Source organism: Lagopus muta, chromosome 4 (assembly GCF_023343835.1).
Source record: "Lagopus muta isolate bLagMut1 chromosome 4, bLagMut1 primary, whole genome shotgun sequence".
NCBI lineage: Eukaryota > Metazoa > Chordata > Aves > Galliformes > Phasianidae > Lagopus > Lagopus muta.
Genome location: NC_064436.1, coordinates 67507159 through 67531172, shown reverse-complemented (window position 1 = coordinate 67531172; position 24014 = coordinate 67507159). Strand labels below are relative to the sequence as shown.

At 38.9% G+C, this 24014-nt stretch overlaps 2 protein-coding genes across 14 annotated transcripts in view; one reads left to right on the top strand and one right to left on the bottom strand.

Annotated features, from left to right (window-relative positions):
• Positions 1–24014, top strand: part of CTNNA2 (catenin alpha 2) — a 456804-nt gene that overhangs the window by 295600 nt on the left and 137190 nt on the right. The window lies entirely within an intron of this gene.
• LRRTM1 (leucine rich repeat transmembrane neuronal 1) lies at positions 4871–19121 on the bottom strand. 6 transcript variants are annotated; one of them, XM_048942178.1, is made up of 5 exons: positions 14700–19121; positions 11942–14646; positions 10566–10672; positions 9854–10098; positions 4871–6042 (listed from the first exon to the last, which is right to left on the bottom strand). In XM_048942178.1, exon 1 carries the CDS (start codon positions 18045–18047, stop codon positions 16482–16484), a length of 1566 nt encoding a protein of 521 aa, XP_048798135.1. In that variant the 5' UTR covers positions 18048–19121; the 3' UTR covers positions 4871–6042; positions 9854–10098; positions 10566–10672; positions 11942–14646; positions 14700–16481. The 6 variants fall into 6 exon arrangements, with proteins under 6 accessions (XP_048798135.1, XP_048798132.1, XP_048798131.1 ...); XM_048942175.1 differs by having other exon boundaries at positions 9846–10098; positions 10566–14646; XM_048942174.1 differs by having other exon boundaries at positions 10566–14646.

Sequence of the window (24014 nt, the reverse complement as noted above, 5' to 3'; positions counted from 1 at the left end):
AAGTCTGTCTAGAGATGTCAGACTTGACCAAGATATATTTTCTTGTCCCAGTTTCCTAGGAGATATTGTTTAATTGTTAGCCATGTTGTTATATCTACAAGAACACAGCTATCAGTAGTTGTTTCGTACAGGAGTTCAATATTTTAGATTTTTTAATATGTGGTTTCCTTAATTTTGTGGGTTTTGTTGACATATCACTTCACACTTAACTAAAAATAATAAACTACTTAGATCATGCATATCAATAACAAAGTCTGTTAGAATTGAGAGATTGCTTGCTTAATACCAACAAGTACTTTGGAGAGCATCAAATCCCCTGACAGATGAGTGTTGCCACAAGGATTTATTTTGTACAGCCTTTAACTAAAATAACTTCAGTTGCATTTTCCTATTTAAGAGTACTGAAGTAGAAGGCTATAGCAAAATATAAATATCTAAGGTGTGGGGGGCAGAATGGCGAGGCCGGACTCTTTTCAGTGGTGAGTGGAGACAGGACAAGGGGAAATGGCTGGAAACTGGAGCATAGGAAGTTCCGCACAAACATGCGCAAGAACTTCTTTACAGTGAGGGTGACGGAGCACTGGAACAGGCTGCCCAGGGAGGTGGTGGAGTCTCCTTCTCTGGAGATGTTCAAGACCTGCCTGGATGCCTACCTGTGCTACCTGCTGTAGGGAACCTGCTTTGGCAGGGGGGTTGGACTCGATGATCTCTGGAGGTCCCTTCCAACCCCTACAATTCTGTGATTCTGTGAAAATGATTTATAGATAGAAATCGCATTCCACTGCTTACCTATTTCTGTAAATGATATCGCAGATTCAGTTTGTACTTGATCTCGAGCACAACAATGTTGATATTTGTATATTCATCAGTTTAACTAGAAAGTCATCTTCCTTTCTTCCTCCTCAAAATATTTAGAAGTTTTAGAACACATGATAGTGTTAATGTTCTTTTTCTCATCATCAGATACACAGAAATATGTTTCTATATTTGGAGCATTTTCATTTTTCATTATGACAGCTACTCTGAAAGTAATGCCTTCATTTATTATGTTGACCCATGGCATCAGAGGTGGATGTTGGCAATATGGCAGTAATAGTTGAACCTTCCTATAAATATTCTCTTACATTTTGTTGCCATGTGACTGATGACAGCAGAGGTGTTGTCTGACAAAATGACATCTGACATGGAAGTGCCTATGAAGTAAAAGTGTGTCACTGAATTCCTCCATGGAGTATCTGTTGTCGTTTCCATGGAAATAAACAGGGGATGACCTATGTAGAAGCAATCTATGTGAAATCATCTAAATTTTTAAATGGTGAGGGAAACAAAGCAAAGTTTTCCTATGCCATGTTTTGACCATTTAATTACCATCCTGCAACAGTGGAATTAGAAAAAATACTGAGTCCTGTCCTGCATTTGCAAATTGAACCTTAACTCACTTTTAGTTTTAGAGATAGTATACAACCAAATCCCTTCTCTGACCATTTTGTTTACAAAAAACACAAAATCATCATGGTTGGAAAAGACCTCCTAGATCGACCAGTCCAACTGTCCATCTATCACCAATCATACCACCCATCACTTATTGTATTGTACTGGAGGAATGCTAACAGTCATATTTTGACCATTCACTGTAGAACAGATGTTTATAGTGAGTGTCACAGCACTCTGGTGTGATTTTTTTCTGTGAGTGAAATGAAGAACTAGGAAATGAAGTGATTTAGGCAAGATCATGTAGCTCCAGTCCAGGACAAGAAAATCATTAGGCAACTTGTAAAGCTGAACATGTACTTTAGCATAATCTATGCAAGTTTTCAGTTCTGTGCTATAGATAGATGGTTGTATGTTGCTTAAAATAATTGACTTGGTTACTCCAAATAATATGTTTCTTATAAAGACTGGGGCAAGGGAAGGAGTTAGCGTGGGAGTGCTATTTCCTAATAGGAGGCTTAAAATCTGCATTATTTTGCAGTGTAATCTTAGCTAGTGTCACTGACAAAAGAGCACTTTCCTAAACACTTTCCTCCCTTTTGCTTCAGTTCTCTTTTTGCTGTCTCAGTTGTTCCTCTGTTGGCTCCCTCAGTTGTTCATGATTGAAGTTGCAAGGAGACCAACAGACCAGTGCAAAAACTGACGGTTCATATGTTTGGTGTCACAGCTATTTAGATACTTGAAATATCTTGCAATTATCTGACCTTATTGGGATCTGCTACTGTGGTCTGCTAGCCAAAACAAGGACTTTACTATAAATAAATAAATAAGTAAATTACTGGTTGTTACTATTTGCATGGTAATTGCTTTGCAGCGCTTATTAAATCAGTGTTTCTGGCACAGCTTTGTGATAGGAGAAATAAGGTTATTAATATGGTATGACAAAAAGCTTCTCTCATTTTCTGCATTTGTTGTTGTTGTTCTTTTTTAATTAATTGCTATTTTCTTGTGGCAGAAGGGGGAATGGATTTATTGTTATTCTCAGCTTCAAGAGATTTTGTTTAGGGTCATTGCATGGCTGGAAAATCAGTGACGTTTGGAGATGTTTAGGGAAATACTTAATGGGAGGAGATCAGCTCCACTGTAGACTACTTGTGCCTTTTAGTTTCAAGCATGAAAACGACTGGTAACTTGTCACATTCATCAATCTGAAATGCATCCTCAGCACAGTTAATCTTATAAGCTGGAAGCCCAATGCTTTGAGACTATGCTGGATTTATTGTTGCTGTATTCATTGCTAGTTGACAAAATCATACATGCTCTAGGTCTGGTCACAACTACTGGTTGATTTTAGTGAGTTTTTGGTGAGATTTGGGATTTGGAAAAACAGTCTTACAGGAACAATTTTAAATGTTCCTGTTTTAGGCATTTCTAAGAGACTTGCCACAAAAACTCTATTGTCTGTACTGCATCTTTTCATACCAATATTTTTAGTTGCCTTGATTTCAAGATATTGCTGTAAAGACACCATCATACGTTTTCTTTTCTCTTAAGTGTTCCAAGGACCCAATGCAATTTGTAGTTACGGTTTAATTAATTATTAGGCATATGTAACTGTCAATCATTAATTTAGATACTTCTGTCTCACAATATTTGGAATGGAGCTTGGTTTATGAAGACTGAAAAAAAATGCACCATTCCATCTGTTAGCCAAAGCCACCTGGCACAAAGTCAGTTTGGGCATCATTATGTAGTTGGCAAGAGTTTCAAAAAATGATTTCTACAGTTTTAATCCCAATTGATGCTTTACTTTGTAGTGATGGACCTGTTCTTTTTCTCACAGCTCTAAGTAAAAATCTTGTATTCACCTTGAAAAAGAAATGCCTAGCATCAACAAATACAGGAATCAAGAGACAGGCATGAAATAATCCTAAATACAGTCAAATGAGTGGAACTGAAACTGGTCTGTTGTTACAGGCAGTTGAAAACAGTCACGTAGGAGTTGTATCATTGTCCTTTTAATCTCTGTAGGAAGAGACTTGCGACAGTTTTGGGAATTATTCTTTTTCTTGATGATAGTGTGAAAATTTTTTTCCAGAATTCTGGGTTTTACAAGATTGCTACATCTGCAAATCTATTTTCTTTCTCTTTTGGCAGTGAAATTTCTTCTTTAATCGTCTGGAAATAGAATACAGTCATAAAATACTTAACAAATTACTTTAGAAATATAAAGGAACTTTCTTCCTTTAACTCATCAAGGGGAAAGGCAGACTAATACACAGATAGCTCCAGTTTAGATAAAACCTATGAAGTAGGATTAAAAAAAAAAGAGTATTTAAAAATAATAGTAATTTTTTTCCCAGTGTTTTTTGCTGATTGGAAACAGTTCTCTAAGTAGAGTCGAACGTCTTGCAGAGTTCGCAAGGAAAACATGCATACCTTATGTATTTTAAAGCTGCAGCTGAGGCAAAGCTGATTGAATGATGTAAACAGAATGGTGTTTGTTAGGCACACTTGAAGCAGGTAGTTCTCACAAAACTTGCTCCTTTTTTGTTGTTTTTTTTTTTTTACTAAAATAAGTGAGAATATCAAACAGAATTGTAGTTCTACTGTTCAGAACATGTGGCCTGCCTGAAGATTGTGCTGTCATTCTGTGTGTAACAGACAGACAAAGGTAAAAGTTTGTAACTGAAATTATCAAGAGATGACCTTGTCACAGAGGAGTTTGTTTACAAATGCCTGCTCAGAATAGCTTACTTTGTTCAGGATTGTTTCCCTGTGGCAAAACATTCCTATGCCACATTTCAGCACCTGGGGAGAGCATCCTTCGTTTGAATTCTTAAAGTGATTCATTTATCGTTCCATTTAATTAAATGGCTTTTAATATTTAATTTTCATGAAGGGAAAAATGATCTGCCATTGCAATTATGATTGATTTTATTTTATTTTATTGCGGCAGACACTAGGAGAGAGCCTTTGAGATAAGTTTAGTAATAAAAACGCTTCTGGTAGTTTGTAAAATGTGTTATCTGTAATGCAAAAAGAATTGCTCATGTTATTAATTAAAAACCTATGAGTTAGTCTGGAACCTGGCATTTAATTTACTCCGGTAATGTCATTCAAAGTAAATCACAGCATGCATCAGGATGTCATTCTGAAGGACCCCTATTTCTTAAATCTGTAGGAATGTATGGCTCATTAGCTAAAGGTCAAGGATTGCCTTTTGTCTGTTGTGACAAGAAATCTGGGAAAATTTGTTTATGAATAGGCGTATTATTACAGTAAATAATAGGTAAAAAGTACCCACCTAATATGATGTGCTCAACCAACTGCTCCAAGCCATTCACTTGCGATTAATTATGCCTCACTTTCTGTAACATGCCTCTCTGTAAGTGTTGGTGGAAAAGTAGATGTCCTTGGTGGGTCAGTGTGGATGCATTCTTCCCACATTTGGCAGATTGTCTTTAGATTTCTCTGTGTGCTTTTACTCCCACCCTATGCCCATCCTAGTGGTATTCAACTGCATTTTGTCTATTTTTTACTGTCTGCAAAGTTCCTTATATTCTTAACCTTGAAACTGTCTTGACAGTGAATATTAAAATACAACGTGTGTCAGAAGTTGCATCACTAAAGGATACACCATCAGATTTGCTCTGACTGTGGATAGTAATGAATTCATCTTATGCTGGAAGAGCAAATTGCTCACGTTACTATGTACAGATCATTTGAATAATCTGTTTTCTATATATTTTTAATTAGGTAAAATTATTAAGACACTTTGGAAATGGTTTTTTTGTTTTTTGTTTTTTCATTTAAAATGTGAGAAGTCAAACTGTGCCTTGTTTATTGTGTCATTCCTTAGTTTCAGTTGAACAAATTAGTAACAACATATTCAAATTAACATGAAAATGCCAGCTGTGAGCTCCATCTAAACTAGAATTTGGTCTTCACCAAAAGCCACTGTAAGATACAGAAAGGCACAGCCTACAATGGTTAATTGGTAATTTCAGAACAACCCATAAAAAAGCAGTGAAATAACATACAGTGTTGATTTATTTATTCAATTATTTACAAGTGTGATTGGTCTGTTGTGAGCTTTAAACGGAAACATGTTCTTGGGTAATTTCTTCACAAATCATTTGTAGAAAGGGTTACTTAATTTGTCTGTCTGTCCCATATACTAATTAATATATATTGGGAAGAAACAACAACAACAACAGCAACAAACACTCCTAAGGATGATGTTTGAAGCAGAGGTTGAGAAACTTAAGTGGTAGAAAGATTTTACAAGAGAAAAACATAATCCTATGGTATTTCTTGCCTTTCCAATGAACCACAACCTTTATATAGAGATTATTAGCTTGAGGACATAGCAGGCTCCCTGAGAATGCAACCAAATAGTGTTCATTTCTGCTCCAAGCCACCAGATTTCTCCTGTCTTATTTTTTGTGAAAGAGGAAATTAAAAAAGAAACACAAATAGTCCCAATGAGCAGTTTGGCATTATCTCTTCAAGAATCAGAGCACAGCTCCTTTTCATTCCTCAGCAGCCCCTCTTTGTTCATCCAGCTTAGCATCTCCTTTGGTCCACAGAAGTGCTTGGGTAGGACTGCTAAAAGATGGAAACAAAACATGGCCTGTTACACTGTGTTATACAGAGAAATGGGTAAAAATGTCTCTTTTTTTTAAAATGATTTTAAATGATGTCCTATAGAAGATAGAGGAAGTGCTATCAGAGCAAGGACAACCTGCGTGTATTGCAAACGTGGGGTTGGGTGAGTCTCCTCCAGCCTCAACTTCTCCACATGCATATGGCCTTGGCTGGGAACTAAAAAAGGCCATGTCCACCCCACAGTGTGTCTCATCCCAGCCACTGTTCCTAAACGAGCACCTTTTTTAATCCAAAAGATTTTAAAGGTAGATGGACTCAATTAGTTCCCTGTTCCCAATTCTATACAGCTGTTCCTTTTTTAATGCCTATTTTTTGTAGGTGTCTTGTACAAGGAGTTCCAAAGCTTATTTTTCTTTACTTTATGAATATTTCTGTTGCTAAAGTGTACACAGGCCTCTATCACACTCCATATCCTTCTCTTGGAGGTTAGAGCATATCACAAAATCTTACTTCTGCTGTAAACTAGCTTTGGCTCTGACTAATGACAAGCAACAAGGAAAGAATACAGCAGGCAGTTTAATGAGGAGTAGCACAATAACAGTAATATAATTTGAAGTCGCATAACGTTGTGAGTGGAAAAAGAGCAGGTATGTGTTTGCTTTGAAATCAGTTACCAGTGTATTGCCTTTTCTGCAGTAACCCTGTGTAGACTGGCCACTAGAGGGGGAATGGATACACGTTTTGCTGTTGTGCTTTAGCCGAATGCCCAGGTTCTTTGCACATCTCCTTTTACAAAAACTTCCCCAAATCTTTCTTCCTTTTACTTGTCAGCAGCTTATCTTTATCACCCACTTATAGCCTTTCATAGCTTATGCTTAACAGAGTTAGAGACGATTTTCTAACAGAAGGCAGAGTAATATCAATCTATTTAATTTCTGAAGTGCTGTTCATTTATGCATACATTTCAGATATTATTTAACCTTTCTTTTTTTCTCCTTTTTTTTTTTTTTAATCTCCACACACTGAGCAGAGATTTTAAATACAATATCCAGAATAATAGTTGTTTAATTATTGCGTATAACTTACATTTTCAAGGCATGCATGAACAGCTTTCCTTCTATTGCGTCTTTTGTATTTGACAATTGAGAATTTCATCCATCAAATCTTATGCAATCTTCAGGTTTTGGAAGTCCGTCTGCACATCTTCCTGATTTTCATTACTTTTTGCAGCATAAGTAATCTGTCATTTGAAAAGCATTGTCAAATATTTCCTGATTGTTGCCAGGATGATTCAGCAGCCCTGGCCTTGGGAGCATGCTGCACTCCCTGTTTTGCTGTATTGAGTAAAAAGTCACTGTAGCTTTGGGTGCCTAGGTATTTTTCTATGATTGTGGATCTTGTCTTGCTTACTGGAGCCTAAGTATCTTTCAGATGAGCTTGTTAAAAAGATCTTTGGACATCCAGATAGATAGAAAATTTTCTGCTTTTATGTCACTTAAGGCAGTTCAAAGTTAAGGAATGCAAGAAATAATGGATAATAAAGAAGCTTGCCCTTACTCCACAAAAGCCCAGTCAATTTATCCCTTTTGTATGATATTACAGACCTTAACAGATCTTTAAACTAATGTAAAAGCTACTGCTTAAGATTTATCAGTCCATTAGGATAATCTCTATTCAGGTTCAAGATAGGGTAAGTATTTGGTGCAACAGCTACACTTACTAGAAATCTGCATATTTAGCAGCTCCTCCACTTTATTTTTGCACTTTCTTTTTTGTTGTTTTGGTTTTTGTTGTTGTTGTTTTTAATCTTGGTTAATAACATTTTGTCCTAATGATTTGCCAATTTAAATGCACTAGTTTGTTTCTTTAAAAGCTGTAAGTTTTATTTCCCATTTACTAAAATCTCACTTACTTGAAAACAATAGGTTTGACTTAGATTTTAGTGTTTGTTTCAAGTTTGATTTTCCAGAACTTATTTATCAAATTCTCATTAAGAGTTGTCATTAACAGCCATAACTTGACTCCTTTGCTAATGAAAAATGACAGATTGGGGCTAGGTTGTGTTTCATAACAGGAAAACATATCTAGAGAAAAAAAACAGGGAACTTTTCATCTCCCTTTATTATGAAAGACATGAAATGTGACTTCAAAAAACAACTTAGGGGGACATTTTTGGGAAGTTTTTTTTCCTGCTACGTAGAATAACTGTGTAATCCCCAACAGTTGCTGGAATCAGGGAACTATATGCATAAAACCAACAGAATAGAATTATAGTAAATATAGTAAAAATAGAACCTGCACATGCTGCCCATCAAAGAAGTACAACTATTGATTTGGCATATTTATACATGAAGCAAAAATCAAAGGTCCAGTTTTGTGCATAGCCATAGAATCGTAGAATGGCTTAGATTTAAAGGGATCTTAAAGCCCATGCAGCCCCATTCTTTGCCATGGGCTGGTTGCCACCCACCAGATCAGGCTGCCCAGGGCCCCGTAACTCCAAGCATGGGACATCCACAGCTTCTTCTTCAAGACATGTTTGGATGTTGTACTAAGGGACATTGTTTAGTAGGGAAATATTAGTAGTAGGTGGACAGTTGGTCTGAATGATGTTGGAGGTATTTTCCAACCTTGGTTATTCTGTGACTCTCTGGGCAGCTTGTGCCTTTGTCTTATCACCCTCTCAGTAAATAATTTCTTCCTAACATCTAACCTAAATTTCCCTTCTTGTCCATATTAAACCTCATTTAGTTCACATGGGCCTGCTTTTCAAACCTATCGAGTCCCTCTGGATGGCATCCTTTCCTTTTTTGATGTAAACTGCGGCAGTTATCTTGGTGTCATCTGCAAACTTTCTAAGGGTACACTTGATCCTACTGTCATTGATAATCCTATGTCATTGATAAAGATGTCACTGATAAAGATAACAGATAACAAATAGATTTTTAAAAATATAACCACCAAAAAACCACCACCACCGCCACCACTAAAGCACAAAAACACAGCAGTAGGGAAATAAGCTCAGGACCTTGTTTAATTGGACTTCATGGATTGCTGTTTGTTTGTTCTCAGTATGTTATTTAATATTGCCACAGGTATTTGCTATCCCCTGACGAGTGTTTCCTATGTTGGTTATAACCTCATTCTCTTCCTGATTCACCTACTGTGGGCACCTGTCCCCTTTTCTTTTAGCACAGTTTTCTTATGTCTTGTGTAATTCACCTTTCTGCAGCTGATGCTCAGTGCCCTTCACTTTCCGGAGCCCTAAGCCTCACCATATGCAGTGTCTTTTGGTTTAGTGGGTTCCTCTTTTCCTTCCCCAGTGCAAACTTCTGATGCATTTCTTCTACTCATTTATTGTCTCTATCATTTCTTTATGGTTAGGACCATAGGACTCACAATCACTTTATTAGTTTACAGCAATTAGATGTTAAATTCATCACAAGCAGTTGTTTGGGGAATTCCACTGATGGCAGCAGTGGGTGTGAAGATGAAGGGAGTTGCATATGCAGGCAGAGAAATACTGAATGTCCAACATGGAGTGACATTTACATGAAACAAAGGTAAACATTTGACGTGTGGTTGCCTCTTTAGTATGAAGATTGCAAACTTTCAAGCAGCAGCCACAAATTTCTGTTAGCTGTCGGAAAATTGCTTTGGGAAATAATCTGGATTGGAGAATCGGTTCTTTGTCAATATGAATTTTAGGATGGAGCAAAGTTTGAAAAAAAAGGGGCAAAAACTCCCAAGGTTGTTTATCTTATTATTATGAATTTATTTATTTTTTTTTTTTAAGTATTTACCACCAGACCTCTTGGCAAGCCAAATTGTCAGCAGAGGCATTGGGTTAGAGGCAGGTTTGGGTTTACTCCCAGGAGCATGATTTGCTCTCAGCTTGCAAACAGGTTTGATTGCAGATGCGTTTCACAAGGCTGGCAGCTGATAAAGGAATCCGAATCTCTGGAATTCTGCAGCTGTGGGCTGTTCTTGCAGTTTAGTTTGGGATTTTCAGGGCGTCCCTCCCACCAACTTTTGATTCACTCTGCCTATGAAATTCTGGGAATGGAAAATGGGAGAATGGTTAAGCTAGGATAAAAAAAAAATTAGAGGGAATTAATATATTTTAAAGGATATTCAGCAATCTGTTTTTGTGCTGAGTCCCTCAGCTATTAGGATGCTTGCTCATACCTCTTTGTAACCACTAGGGTACAGAGGTGTGCTGCTTTACTGAGATTTATTATATATAAGCTGCATCACCTTCATTGGATAAGCCCTTTTAATCAGTTTGATATGTCCATGCATTTATTTTTTTTTTTTTAAATCTCAGATTTTACTGAAAATACAATTTTAAGTCCTCTCTCTGGCGCCGTGCTCTGGTTTGCAATTAGGACAAGAGTGCGTCTGAAAAAAAAAGGCCAGAACAAATTTTGCAGGGGATGAGCTTAGTTTCCAAGCATGCCAATCAGATAAATCTGCTGTGCTCAAAATGGTAATTCTGTGATGAAGTCGATTTTTATACTCACCTATTACCTTTGAAATCTCGGGTGTAGGCATTGTTAGCTCAGTCACGGCACGGGATCGGTCGGGTTCCCATAGCACCCATGCTGAAGGACATCTCTGGCTGTAGTTACTGCGTGAGGATGTGAAGAACACGAGAGCAGCAAAATGGTTTAAAATAAGAAGTGCCTTAGCAGCATATTATGTGCTGTTTGCCAAGCACAGGCACACACAATGCTGTTCTTTAGCCACCGCAGCCTGCTACGTTTGCCTCTCTCAACCAACTGTCACACCAGCAAGGGTGAGTTGGAGCAGTAATTGGCTTAAAGGCTGAATAATTGCTTCTGAATGCCAACAAGTGACGTTATCTTTATAACAAAAACAATTGCCATGTTCTCACGGAAGTACAGATTTCATTGCAAATGGGTTTGCTTTAAAGCAGCCACACTGCAATAAAATTACAGTGCTCTGCAGCATTCAGCTTGGCTCTTCACAGCCACCCACCCGATTACAGGCTCTGTCATGCCAGCAGAAGATTGTTGCTTGGTTTCTGTAATATTTTTATAGCCCTGCTTCCCTCTAGATAACTTTAGAGGTGGATTGCGCTCACTCCTTTCCTTTCATCAGATTTCTCTGCTGTAAAAAAGAAGTAAACTGGTGGATGGAAGGTCTTTTACGTGGCTCTAAATATGCTTTTCAGTTGGCTTTCTTTTACGTAGATTCTAATAGCGTAATAGGCTCTGGTTTATGTCAGTAATTCTGTAAAAAGGTTAATCTCTAAATCACCAATGTTTCCTAAATTCCTAATCAACTTCGTGTTTGGAAAGAAACCCATATAAATTCTCAATTTGTTAATATTAGAATGGGTCGAGGAGGTCAAGGAAAAGTGTAACCTCCGTGCGTGAAGATAAATTGGAACCAGCAAAAATACCTCAGATATGTTTTGTCTTAATAGCCATGAATACAGAGGCTGAATATGAGGGAGAACGAGCATGGATGTATTTCAGCAGCAGAATCTGCTGAAGCTCACCATCCCCTTCTCTGTAAATGAATGTTTCTTAAAGGATGGAAAAAAAATGAGATAAGTTGGTTATAAAAGCCTTATTTTCTAGAAGGTGTATGGTGAGCTGTGCTGAGGGTAGACAGGAAGACCAACCAGCAAAAGTAGTGGAATAGGCAGCAGAAAAGTGAACACACATAGAATCATAGTGTCATTAAGGTTGGAAAAGACCTCTAAGATCAAGTCCAACCATCAACCCATCCTCACTATGCCCGCTAACCCACGTCAAAACGTGTATTTTTGAGAAGACAGAAAGAGAGAGAGGGGCTGGGTGTCTTCTTCAAACCACTGCTGTTTGCCCTTGCCATGTGGGAGGTGAAGGCACTGAGAAATCTCATTTACCTGGCGTGTGTGGCAGTCCCCTCGCCTTCTCACCAGGTTTCATCTTCCCTTTCATCTGTGCCCTTGCCCCTTCCTTTTCTCTTTCTTGTTCGACGGAGCTGTTTGCTGTGGTGCCTTCCTCTCCAGGAGCTGTTTCATCCCTGCTTGCACAGATTTTAAAACTGCTTTCTTCACCCACATTCGGTCTTGGTTTTCATCTGTGCTGGTCCTTTAGATTTACCATCTTTCAAACGAAAAGGCAGACGAAGCCAAACCACAGCTTCATTTCCTTTTCAGTTCTCCAGTCCTTTGCCTCATTTTTTGTCACCTCATCATTTCTTTAATTATTATTATCATCATAGCACTACTAATAAGCTTCCTTATTAATACTTATTTGCCATTCTGAATACCACTGGAGAAGCTGGAGGGAAGGGATATTCAGAGCATCCTTTCGCTATTAATGCAGAGCCAGACATGTTCAAGAAACAAATTTAGTCCATTTCAAAAGCAAATGAGGGGCTTTTTACTGGAGCCAAAGAAAACAACCAACTAGGTGCACTTCAAGTACCTCTCAACACCTTTGCCATAGAATCACAGAGCATGTACTACAGAATACAAAAATATCCTTAGGTATCAGTAATGATTTCTGCACCCATGTGCAAGGCAGTTAATACCCAAGCATGGAGCTGCATTTTCACTAGCCCCCTGCAGTACTCAGACAGCATGGTAAAGGAGGGAATTTGCTGCTTTAACACAGAATTTCTTTGTATTTTTATATATTCAGGCCAGAAGCAGAATGTGATACATTAGCATTGATTCTGTGGTTTCATATCACTTTCTTTTTTTTTTTTTTCTTTAGTACAGAACAAAAGGAAAAAAGACAGAAAAGAAAATAAATTATCCCTTATATACATTCATAGCATACACAGCAACAGTTCCTTCATCACTGGGTGCACTGTGAGTGTGTATTGATGTTAGCAGCAAGAGATTGCATATTAGAGATCTATAACACTGATAGTGTTAACCATCCTCAAAAACGATGGCTCTTTCTCATGCCTTTCACCCTGTCTTGTATGTTAAGAACACTAAAAAAAAAAAAAAGTTAATTACCTAATTATAAAAGGCAGATTAGTCATGTTAAGTGGAACATTCAAAGGGGGCTATTTAAAATATTTTATTTCCTTTGATATTTCCCAATAATCTGAACAACAAACTGTCACAGCTAACACCAAAAGTACTTTCTTTTTTTTTTTTCCCTTTCTTCTTCCTTTTTTTCCTTTTTTTTTTTTTTTTGGAGCCATAGAGTGAGCCACAGTAAGGGGATCAAGAGAGAGGAAATGACATATGTCTGGACAGCTGGTAAACATGAAATCTGAAAGGAATAGTGAGGGGAAAATGTATTCCTGCAGTTGCCATAAATACGTTACAAATAGAAGACTTCTCATATATACCAATGCAAGCAGCCAGTTGCAGGATGAATAAATGGGTTTGTAAGAGCTGAATTGAAATGAAATCCTTGCGTCCTTTATATTATCCATGTTTTTATCACATCAACTTTTAGAATAAATGTGGGCAGGCAACGGAGCACCTCTGTGCCATGGAGCAGGTGGCAGTCTTCTTTGCACCAGCAGATGAGTATCCAGATATCTGGAGATCATCAGGAGGCTGTCTCTAGAAGACATTACCGTTATAAAAGATTTTTGCATGAAGATTGTGAAACAGCTCATTTTTGACAGTTTAATAAAGTGCTATCCTCTACATGGAGGGTTCATCCATCATCCTGCTGGGGTGGCAAACCATTGGTGGTCATTACCTCCCTCCAGGAGAAATGGCAACAGGCAATACTGAAATTTGCCCTCACTTCTGGAATCAAGCCCCTTGAAAGCCAAATGTTCTGTTCAATTTACTCAAGCTGTCACTCGAGCATGAAGCACGGGGTGAATAAATTGCAAAGGTGGAATTGCTCACATCTTGCAAACTTTGCTTGAGGTTGCTAACACCAATAAACAACAGGAATCATTCCAGGGGAGAGTGCTTAAAATACAACTCACAGCTATGCTGAAAAATACATAGAAATACAAGCACAGGATAATTGTTTGTCAGTATCAGATTTGCATCAGATTTACAGGGTCAAAAACATGACAGCACTAATACATTTCCTTTGAGTAACAGGGGGTCACTATGTAAAGAAAGATTTTGTTTGTTGTTTTTTCCTTTTCTTTTTTTAACCATATGTAGACAATATGTTCCAATGTCTTGGTTGGATTTGGAAGCTTTCTGGCATTTAGCTGTAATCAGTCCTTCTGATTGCAGTGCTGGATGTTGATTTGAGGAATGTATAACGTAGTCTGAAGTTAACCTTAGATCTGAGTTGATTTCGGAGAGGGATTTAAAGGGGAAAATACACATTTCTGGTCTCAGTCAGCATGGCATGAAATAATTTCTCGTGTTACCTACAGTACCTTTGCTCATAAGTTCCTCTATTGAGAGTTCCTATATTGAGAATTTGGGGATGGATAAGGCCCCTGTGTGTTTGAGGCAAAGAAACAGAAATGCACAGTTGTTTAAGCGGATAAAGGGCCAGTTTGACAGCTGGTTTCAAACCTGGGGGTAATTTTTCAGTGGCTTTCATTTAAAAGGTCTATTTTTATTAAAATTCCCCTGATGAATCCTCTCCCAATGCATATTCTCATTGATCCCATTGATAACATTAGTCATTTTAAATACTTTTTTTTTTTTTTTACTAGAAGACTATGATAACATTAGTCATTTTAAATACTTTTTTTTTTTTTTACTAGAAGACTATCTCATATTTAATATTAAACAGAGTGATGTATATACGAAGTAGAGGAAGGTATAAGTTTTGACCCTTAAAAGTAGTGTCAGTTAGGAAAAATATAAAGCTCACTCTTTATGGTTAAAATTAGCAGCTAAAAAGCTGCTATGCAGTAAAAAATTACACAAGCTGTGCCTAATCTCTTCTTTATAAGACTGCTGTATCCTTTTAAGAGTAGATAGCACTTGGATGCTACTAAAAAAAAGAGAAAAAAAAAAATGAAAAAACTCTATGTTCCATTAAAATTTCTGTTAGATTTCTGGAGTTTTCCTCTCTTGCATTTTAGGGATAGGGAAATATGTACAAAGCATAAAAAAATGTTTCCTGGTTCTCTATCTGCAGCATTGTATTAGCATGTTATGCTATATGGAGAGAAATTCAAGATGCTCTGCCTGGTGTTATAAAACTGCCTCACCTTCATTAGTATGAGGGGAGTTGTTTGAAAGATCAAGCAGTAGGTTGTTCATGTTACTAGAATGAAAAATCCAAAATGCAAGGAAAGGAAGCCTTTATTTAAGGGCAATCAGAATAAAGCAGCGGTGTGATTCTACATTATCAAATCACTGATCATACCCATAAATCCCATGGATCAGTCATTGGTAGGGAGGATTCCTATGCCTTCAGCCTCTGTGTGGGTTTCAGGCTGTTCCGTTTGGTGAGGGCAGTGATGGGCACAATGCGTGCTTTGCTAGCATATGCCAGAGAACCCAGAAGTATGCTTGGGTAGTTCTGTCCCACTCAGAGCCCCAAACCCACACAGGTTGCACTAGTGAGCACTAAACTGCTCCTGCTCGCCTCTCAGTGTGGTTCTACAGTGCATAAAGCAAAGGTTTCTTTGCTCTGGTCATAACTCAGGGCAAGCATAGAAGTGGGAAATGCTAGCAACCCTTACACTTAGGGTTTTCTCATACTTTTGTTTTAAAGAAGACAATGACTAGCACTTTTTCAGCAGCATTTCACTTGTTCATTTCTTTACAAGACTTTGCAATATGATCTGATTTTTAGAAAAATTACTTCTAGGGGTTACGATGCAGTTTTTATGGCTCTTACAGCAACGTACAGGTGAGCTGTGCTTGAAAGCCCCTTTGACACCCAGTCCTGGGGCATGGGCAGAACTTCAGCCCCTCTGGAGTGCACTGGCTGCATTAACATCCAGTTACAGGTAGCGCAGGAACACAAATAGAATTCTGGTGTCGTGCTTCATATCACCAGTAAAATGATGGAAGTGAATGTGCACTAATTACAACAGGAAGCCATTGGGTTAATTTTTATCAGCCTATTTTACGTGGCTTCTTTGCTCCCAGGCTTTTGGTTCAACACTCGGCATGAAGAGAAAAAAAGGTTAAACTGTTGCGTTTTGTATACAGGGAACAATTCAGGTAATATACACCAGTCTGTAAAAACTGTAAATGCTATTTTTTTTTATTTTAAACATTTTCCTTAGTTTACAAAAGATCAATAATCAGTACCTTTTTTACACTCTCAGTTTCCTGAATATTGACAGATCTTCAAAGGGAGTATTAGCATAGGAAATCTTAAGATTGGCTGTCCTGAAGATTTTAAGACATGATAAAGCTAAAATATCAAGTTCTGCCGGCAGCTCCTCCTGTGATTTCAGCAGAGGAGTGCCCGCGAAATCCTCAGCAAAGCCCCACAAACCCCCCACTCTGCTCCCTGTCTGCGCGCTGCTATTTGGTTGCACACTGTGTAAATCCCCAAGGCAAATCACACCTCGCACTCCCTCGCTGGCTGCTGGTGACAGGAGCAAGATCCGTACTCATTAATGATCACCAGGGCTCCCTCGATGTGGTTGGGTTTGTAATCAACATAATACTCCTGGGCTGACATGGCAGCCATTTGATGCATGGTCTGTTTCTGCTTCTGCTTCCTGCGCTGTGTTACAAAGCACTGTCTTAGCTGCCTTATGCTGGCTGGAAAGCATTTCCAAGAGACGTACAACACTAAAACCACGATGAGGAAGCTAAAAATCAGTGCCATGGTCCCCGTCACCACCTTGTGAATCTGCACGGCGTTTTCCGCGCCTTCGCCGGGCAGTGTCACGGTGATGGCGTACGTTGTCGGCTCCTCATCGGCCTCTGGCACATAGGCCGTGGCGGCCGCCGAGCCGTAGCCAAACATTTGGTCGCTGTTGTTGGTCACAGGGGACAGGGTGTTGACACTGGTGGGGTCGACCGTGTCCTCGCACAGGTGGAAAGCATAGACTGCATCCAAAACGTCCTCGCCCTGCGCGTACTCGGGTGTAGCACAGAGCAGGTTGCTGTCGTAGCGGCCCTTGAAGTTGCTCAGCCATGAGGCCAGGGCACAGACGTTGCGGCCACAGTCCCAGGTGTTGGCAGACAGGCTGATGCTCGTGAGAGACTTCCAGGAGTCCAGGATGCGCGAGTCGATGTAGGTCAGCCGGTTGGAGTCCAGCTGCAGGGACTTGAGGTGAGGCACGCTTTCGAAGACATGAGGTTCGATGTATTCGATTTCGTTGCCAGAGAGATCCAGTTTTTCCAGTTGCCATATCCAGTCCAAAGTGTTGACGACGATGGTGACTTTATTCCGTCGCAAGCAGAGTGAGTGCAGGGAGATGAGCCTGGGGAAGTGGGCTAAATTCACCTTCACCAAGTCATTGTGCTCGAGGTGCAGCTCGGTGAGCTTAAACAAGCCCGCAAAAGAGTTTCGAGCCAGGCTCTTTAACTGATTGTATCCTATGTCTAGAAACTTCAGGCTGCGACAGTCCTGAAAAATTCTCACCGGCACAAACTTGATGGCGTTTGACCGCATGTGCAAAGTCGTGAGTTTTCTCAGCCCGTGAAATAGGTCGGGCTCCAGCGACTGCAGGTTGTTGTACGATAAATCCACACTGCGCAAGTTTGGCATGGGTCGGAACGTGTTGTTGGGCAGTTGGGTGATTTTGTTGGAACTCAGGGTGAGCTCCTTAACTCGCCGCAATTTTTGAAAGGCATTCCCCTCCACTGAGCAAATGTGATTGTGATCCAGATAGAGCCACGTGAGCTGCATTAACCCTGTGAACTGTCCGTCATGCAGCTCTGAAAGGCTGTTGTACCGCAGAGACAAGCCCATCATGCCCGACAGGTTGCGAGGCATCTCTGTGAGATTCAGTGATTCACAGTACAAAAGCCTGCCCTCACACCGACATAGCTGTGGACACCCACTATTCACGGCTGGAAGCATTTTAGAAAAGATACCCAGCGTACACAATATCAACCCCGGGGGCTTCCTCAGCAGCCAGTTTAAACAGAGACCGATAAGAAGGAAATCCATTAGCAAGAATATTTCCAAATATGCTCGAGAATGTCCATTGAATCTTTTCAAATTCTACATCATATTTTATTTAAGAGGAAAAATAGCAACAAGAAAGAAAATAAACAACAACAACAACAAAAAAAAATGCCCAGACCAAAGCAAAACAGCAAACGGAACAAACACAGCCAAATATTTCACTTTACAGCATGCAGGAGCTGCGCAGCATTAAAGTTCACAGACATTCAAAGGTAAAATGATAGTGATTTTGTTCATGTTAAAGGCTGCAGCAAAGAAAAAAAAATCTTTCTTCATGAAAGAATTTAATTAAAAAGTGTCTTACCCACCCTTTTCCAGAGAGTGACAACCTCCATTCAGTTGCTTCCTTTGTGTTTGGACTAATTATATGCAGAGCTAAAAAAGACCCCTCTGTGCTACAAATTCGGTCCCTTTCAGAGCTGTGCAAGGCTGGCAAGCTCACAATGTCTCACTTCGCTTCTGCTCAAAGAGCTCAAGGCTTGTCCAGCTAGCTTTTAGCTGACTCCTAGGACCTGCAAGTTTCAGAACTATGTGCATGAGCTTGATCTTCTCCTTCTCCCTCTGTCCTTTTCTCTGCAGTTAACACTGTGGCGTGAAAAAAACTCCAAACTCTTTACTAACGACTCCACAGGATTTGGCAATCTGTTTAATGTCCATCATTTGCAACGACCATTGACCGGCACAACCTTTACTCCATAGAGAGATTACCATGCATTCACTGACCGGCTAAGGGTAGCTTTATTTCCCATTCTTTGTTCGCTTTGCTTGTTAGGTGATGCTTAGAGCAGAGAGACAGCAAGAATCCTTTCCCTTCAGCCGAGCAGTATGTTGGTAGAGCATGCAGAGGCACCTAGTGTTCACTGAGTGTCGTAAGCTGCTCATGATTGTACGCCTGCACTGTGCATCTCAGACATGGGCAGATGGAAAAGGGGTGGGCATAAAACCAAACGCTGGAGCGAACCGGGAAAGTAATATATGCTCTTTGATGAAATGGAAAATACTTTAAGCCTATCTCTCCATTTCTCAAACACGCACGCACACACAGCCGCACAAATCATCAACAGCGAGGCAGTGCTAAGTAGGAAGCTTGAGAATTAGGATTCTTTATTATTATTATTTGCTTTTGTTTAAAATCTGAATGTATAAGCCATTAGCCGGGGACAGGGAGATACTTGATTTCTTGGTTTTGGAAGGAATATGTAAAGCAGTGTCATCGGATTGCTTTTTCTCTGTAAATCTGAGGATATTTGCTTTTCGGAGACTTTGGGGTTGAAGGGAGGGGGTGGGGGGGTTGGGAGGGTGGAATGTGTTTTTCTTCTGACATTGTCTAAATAGAGGATGATTTGAAATTCTGTGCATTCTTTCTCATAGAAATGCAGCCAGAGCTCTGCAAATAGGAACGTCTGCTTTCCTATAAGCTTTAATTACATTTGGTCTTTTTCCATCCTGCATATTCTCTGTGTGTTCAGCACATGCCTTTCCTAAAGGCTTGCTTTTTTTTTTTTTTTTTTTTTTCTGCAGTGTATGCTGTGGCACACAAAACTATCTATTATTCTTGCAGCATAAAGAATACCATGCGTTCGGAATCAGATCAGCATATAGGTTACTCTGACCATGTCAGCAGCATGCAAAGAAGGGGTAGAAAACCCAATCACTTCCTAAGTTCTGCAGATTGTGCTGCTTTTTGTTCCGTGCACCAAAATAATTTTTGCCTGGTAATTTGCAGCCCTCATTATCAATGGGAAATGCGTCGGCAATGAGCTCTACTCCAATTTTTACCAACTGAAAAACGTACAATACTTACTTCTGTCAGGAAAACGCTGGCCATCTTCTTTTCCTGTTATGAAATAGAATCTAAAGGCTGTGTGTTGATGAATGCGATCAGAGCTGACAGCTCACGATCCTGTATGAATCCTCTGTGAAGAAGTTTCGCTCGGAAATACAAGTAATGCAGAAGATAGTGCCGATTTTCTCCTGAAGTCAAGATTGGTTGCAAAGTACTGGAGGCAGGGCAAAAGTGTTACATTTCCTTTCTTTTTCATAGCCATGTTAATATTTAAGTCTTCTTTTTTTGAAGTATTTGTTGCAGAGGTACGGAATGCTGGAGCTTTGCATGTGTGTGAGCGTGGCTGGCTGCTGTCTCTGTGTGTGTTGGTTTAGATCAAGGAATGCAGTAATTTGATGCAGTAGAAGTTGTTTTACAGAAGTCTTGGTAAACTTAGTCTCTCGTTCATAAAAAATCACTGAAAGAGATTCATTACAAATGTATTTGCTCAAACCACTCTTAAATAAATGACAAATGTTAACCAGTCAGTCTGCAGTCTCAGAACCCTGGAATCGATGCACTTTAATGCTCCCAATCTGGTTTATTCATTCACATCCTTCTGCTTTTCACATTTCAGGGGTCTCAAAGAAAAATGTGATGCTTTAATATTGTATGAACCTCTTTTATGTTGTAGTAGGGCAAGAGAGCCAAATGTGTTGTCCCTCTCCCAAGATCGTGCTGTCTTGTTCAAAGCAGGCTGTTTATGCAAGTGTCCACTGGTTTGCAGTACACCTTAATTCTGTTTCTCACACAGAAGCAGGAGGGAAAGCAATGACAGAACGGGAAGAAAGAACATAAAAGCAGGAGAAGTGATTAAAAACACCTCTGTGCAAGAATAATGCATTCTAGCTTACATTTCCAAATATTTTGATGCAATTAGTAAGAGAAAAAAGAAAAGACTATTTTTAAGTTTATAAATACCGAACAAAGGTTCACAGCATAGAGGTTGTATCCCTTAAAAACTGCAACCCTATAAGTCTTGTTGAGGTGGATCTTACTTCCCTCTCCCATTTAACAGTTTGGGCATAGAACTCCCAAACTAGCCCTAAAAATTTCCATTCTGTATTCAAGGAAAGCTGACATTTTCTGCAAATCAGATGACGATAATGATCTCTTAGTTACCATCTAAATACTACGTATAAAATGAAGCATTTCACTTTAAGAGATGAAACTCCATGATACATCACTGTGAAGAGCTGAATTCTTTTTTCTGTGATGGTTCTTGCAATCGCCTGGGATACATTTTGTGTCCTAACCAATCTGCCTATCGCCATGCTGGCATATAATCTATTATCATTTGGTTACCAGTGGTAGAAATTAGAACAGACAGTAGAAAACCTATCTAGAATTAGCTGGAAGGCTGACAACTAGAATTAGGAACCCAGAATTAATGGCCCTAAGCAGAACCTCACAGCTCTGTCAGAGCTATATTGCATGAAAGACTTTGCTGTTATTTGTCCAAAAATGTGTCTGTAGAAAACAATCCAGATAGTTTTTGAACTAGAGACCTCAGCGTATGTTGGGAGCTGTGATGCTGAGGCAGAGTGATGACCAAGTGCATGGGCATGGGAATCTGAACAGACAAACATGGGTGAATGTTCAGCTTAGCCCTGAAATACCTTTGTAAATTTGGTTTTCTTATATATTTTTTAAACTTTTTGAAATGTACTTTTTCTTGTTATGGAACTGGGAATCCATTTTGAACTTGATTGTAACACAAAGGGCTTAATTTCCACTGTTTGAGCTGTTATCACAGCCAAACTGTCAAGTTTACACATTTTCTGAAGTTTCAAAGCCTCTGGCAAATCTCTATAAATTAGTGGATTTAAATTAACATTATTAAATGTGCTATTATAAACCAATCTTAAGAAGCACAAACTAAGTTTCTAAGTACTTAAGAGAGATTGATTAAATCAATGTAAAGTAGGTTACAAAAGAGCAACTCGAGTTAAAGTTTTAGAAATTTTTACTGGGAAGCCATTTATTGGAGTCATCCCAAGTTTAAGAGGGCTGGAACAGGGTGAGTAAAATCAGAATATTGACCCTAATGTCTAAATATATATGTTCGCATTGTAGTGTATTAACCACCACTGCCACCCATAAATCGTCTTCTTTATTGTACATGTGTAGTAATGAGTATTCCTCTTCCTTCTGGTATTTTCTGAGTGGTTTCTATCAGTATAATAAAAAGTGGAGCTTTTAGCGGTGATTTTAATTTCCTTTCATGAATGGACAGACTCAAAGCTTGATCTTACAAAGTAGTCTTTAATTTTCAGGTGCACTGAACCATAGTATTTCATATAAAGGAAACATTTAAAAACAGAAAAGAGAAGGAAGAGATGTGACTCCCAGTAAAGCAAATCAAAGCTGTTATTTCTCTTATGTTCATATCCTGGCCATCCCTGGCATTTGGTCAGCTCTCCCTTCTATGTAGAATTGTTTCAGGTAATAAGAAGTCCATCACCTATATAACTTGTCTTTTTTAGGAATTGTAAAAATTAAGTGTATTAGACAAATTCTTGACCAAAATAGTCTTGGACACTTACGATACCAAAGAAAGAGTCATAACTGCTGTTCATTTCTTGCAGTGCAGAGCAGACACGTTGGATTTGATACCGCATTTAAACAGTGGATATTCTTATGCAAATCATCTTGTTGTTTTTGACAATGCAATAAACACTTTTTATCTCTCAGTACAGCACTCTGTTATCATCATCAGCCATATTCAATAGCAGATATTCACGTATAGCTTTATAAAGTCACTCATGGAAGAGACCTATCTGTAGAATTGCCAATGAAGTACAGAAATGCTCATTCTCAGGAAAATACATCAGTGGTAAGATGAAGAGCCTCTCTCACCTTTTCATTATGTGTAGAATACTTGAGTAAGCCATAGAGTTACAGATTCTCTTAGGTATCAGTGAAAATTGCCTATGAATTTCTGAATGTGATGTCAAAGCATTGGGCAGTGTTATTGGTTGTGAATGTCTAGGTATAATGGAAAAAATGAGTTGTTACCAAAAAAAAGTACTACCCTTTTTCATTAGTCATGATATTCTTGAAGATCATATTAGCATCCTCATCAAGCAAAGATTCGTGCTGCAGTCAGGTTACCACCTAGTTGAAACTCATTTCACATGTGAAGTGAATTATTTTACCTTTGTTTTCAATTAACTCTTGCTAATTCATACTTCCAAAAATGTTCTGGGAAGTTTAGGAGGAAGAGTTTGTAGAGAACAATGATTAGCATTTCTGATGGTTTTAGTTAGTCATAGTTAATTGGAAATCAGTTCCACCATCTGAAACGTTAAGCTAGACACCCCAGAAAGGTTTGTTTCAGGAGCTTCCCAGGCATTTCTGGATGTGCCAGTGAATGAAATGCAATTGATTTCCAGTTAGCTTAAGGACAAAGAAGTTCACAGCTTATCCATACACATGAATGTATCTGCTTTGTCCTCTTCCACTTTTCTTAGTTCATCTGTAAGGTTTTTTGTTTGTTTGTTTGTTTTTAATAAGCTATGATGCTAGCTGCTTTCATATTTGTTTTTCAAGACTGATTTTCACTGAAATAATTCTATTTTCTTACTTGGATGTAGCTAACCCAAGATGACTGTGGAAACCACCTTGTTTTGGTTGGTTATTTTATTGTTAGATTCATCCACCCTCAGAGAGGTTGAATAATGTTTCAGCTATGAAAACACACAAAGTGGCAGAAAGCAGAGTTGTGTAGGAGTATGAAAAATGTCCAGAGTAGCCAAGTTAGTTACGGCTTGAAACCATCTTGTGCCCATGACTTAGATTGATGCTACATTCCGCTCCCCTGGAATGACTTGTGTCACTCAGGAAAATGACAAGTCTGAGTTGGGAACATAGATATAGTCATATCAACAAGCCTGAAGTCATATGTATTACATGGAGATTGCATCCTGATGCAAAACAGGTCACCATTTTTATCGAGGACATACCCTTGGTGGCAGTAAACACTTTTCAAACTTTTAAGATGCTGGAAATAGAATCAAGAGGAATTTCTGAAATGAATTATTAAAAGTTAGGATGAACAAGTTAAAAGCTGTTCCTGGCAATCTCCTGGAAAGTCTTTTTACAAATGAGTGAACTGCTCTTGG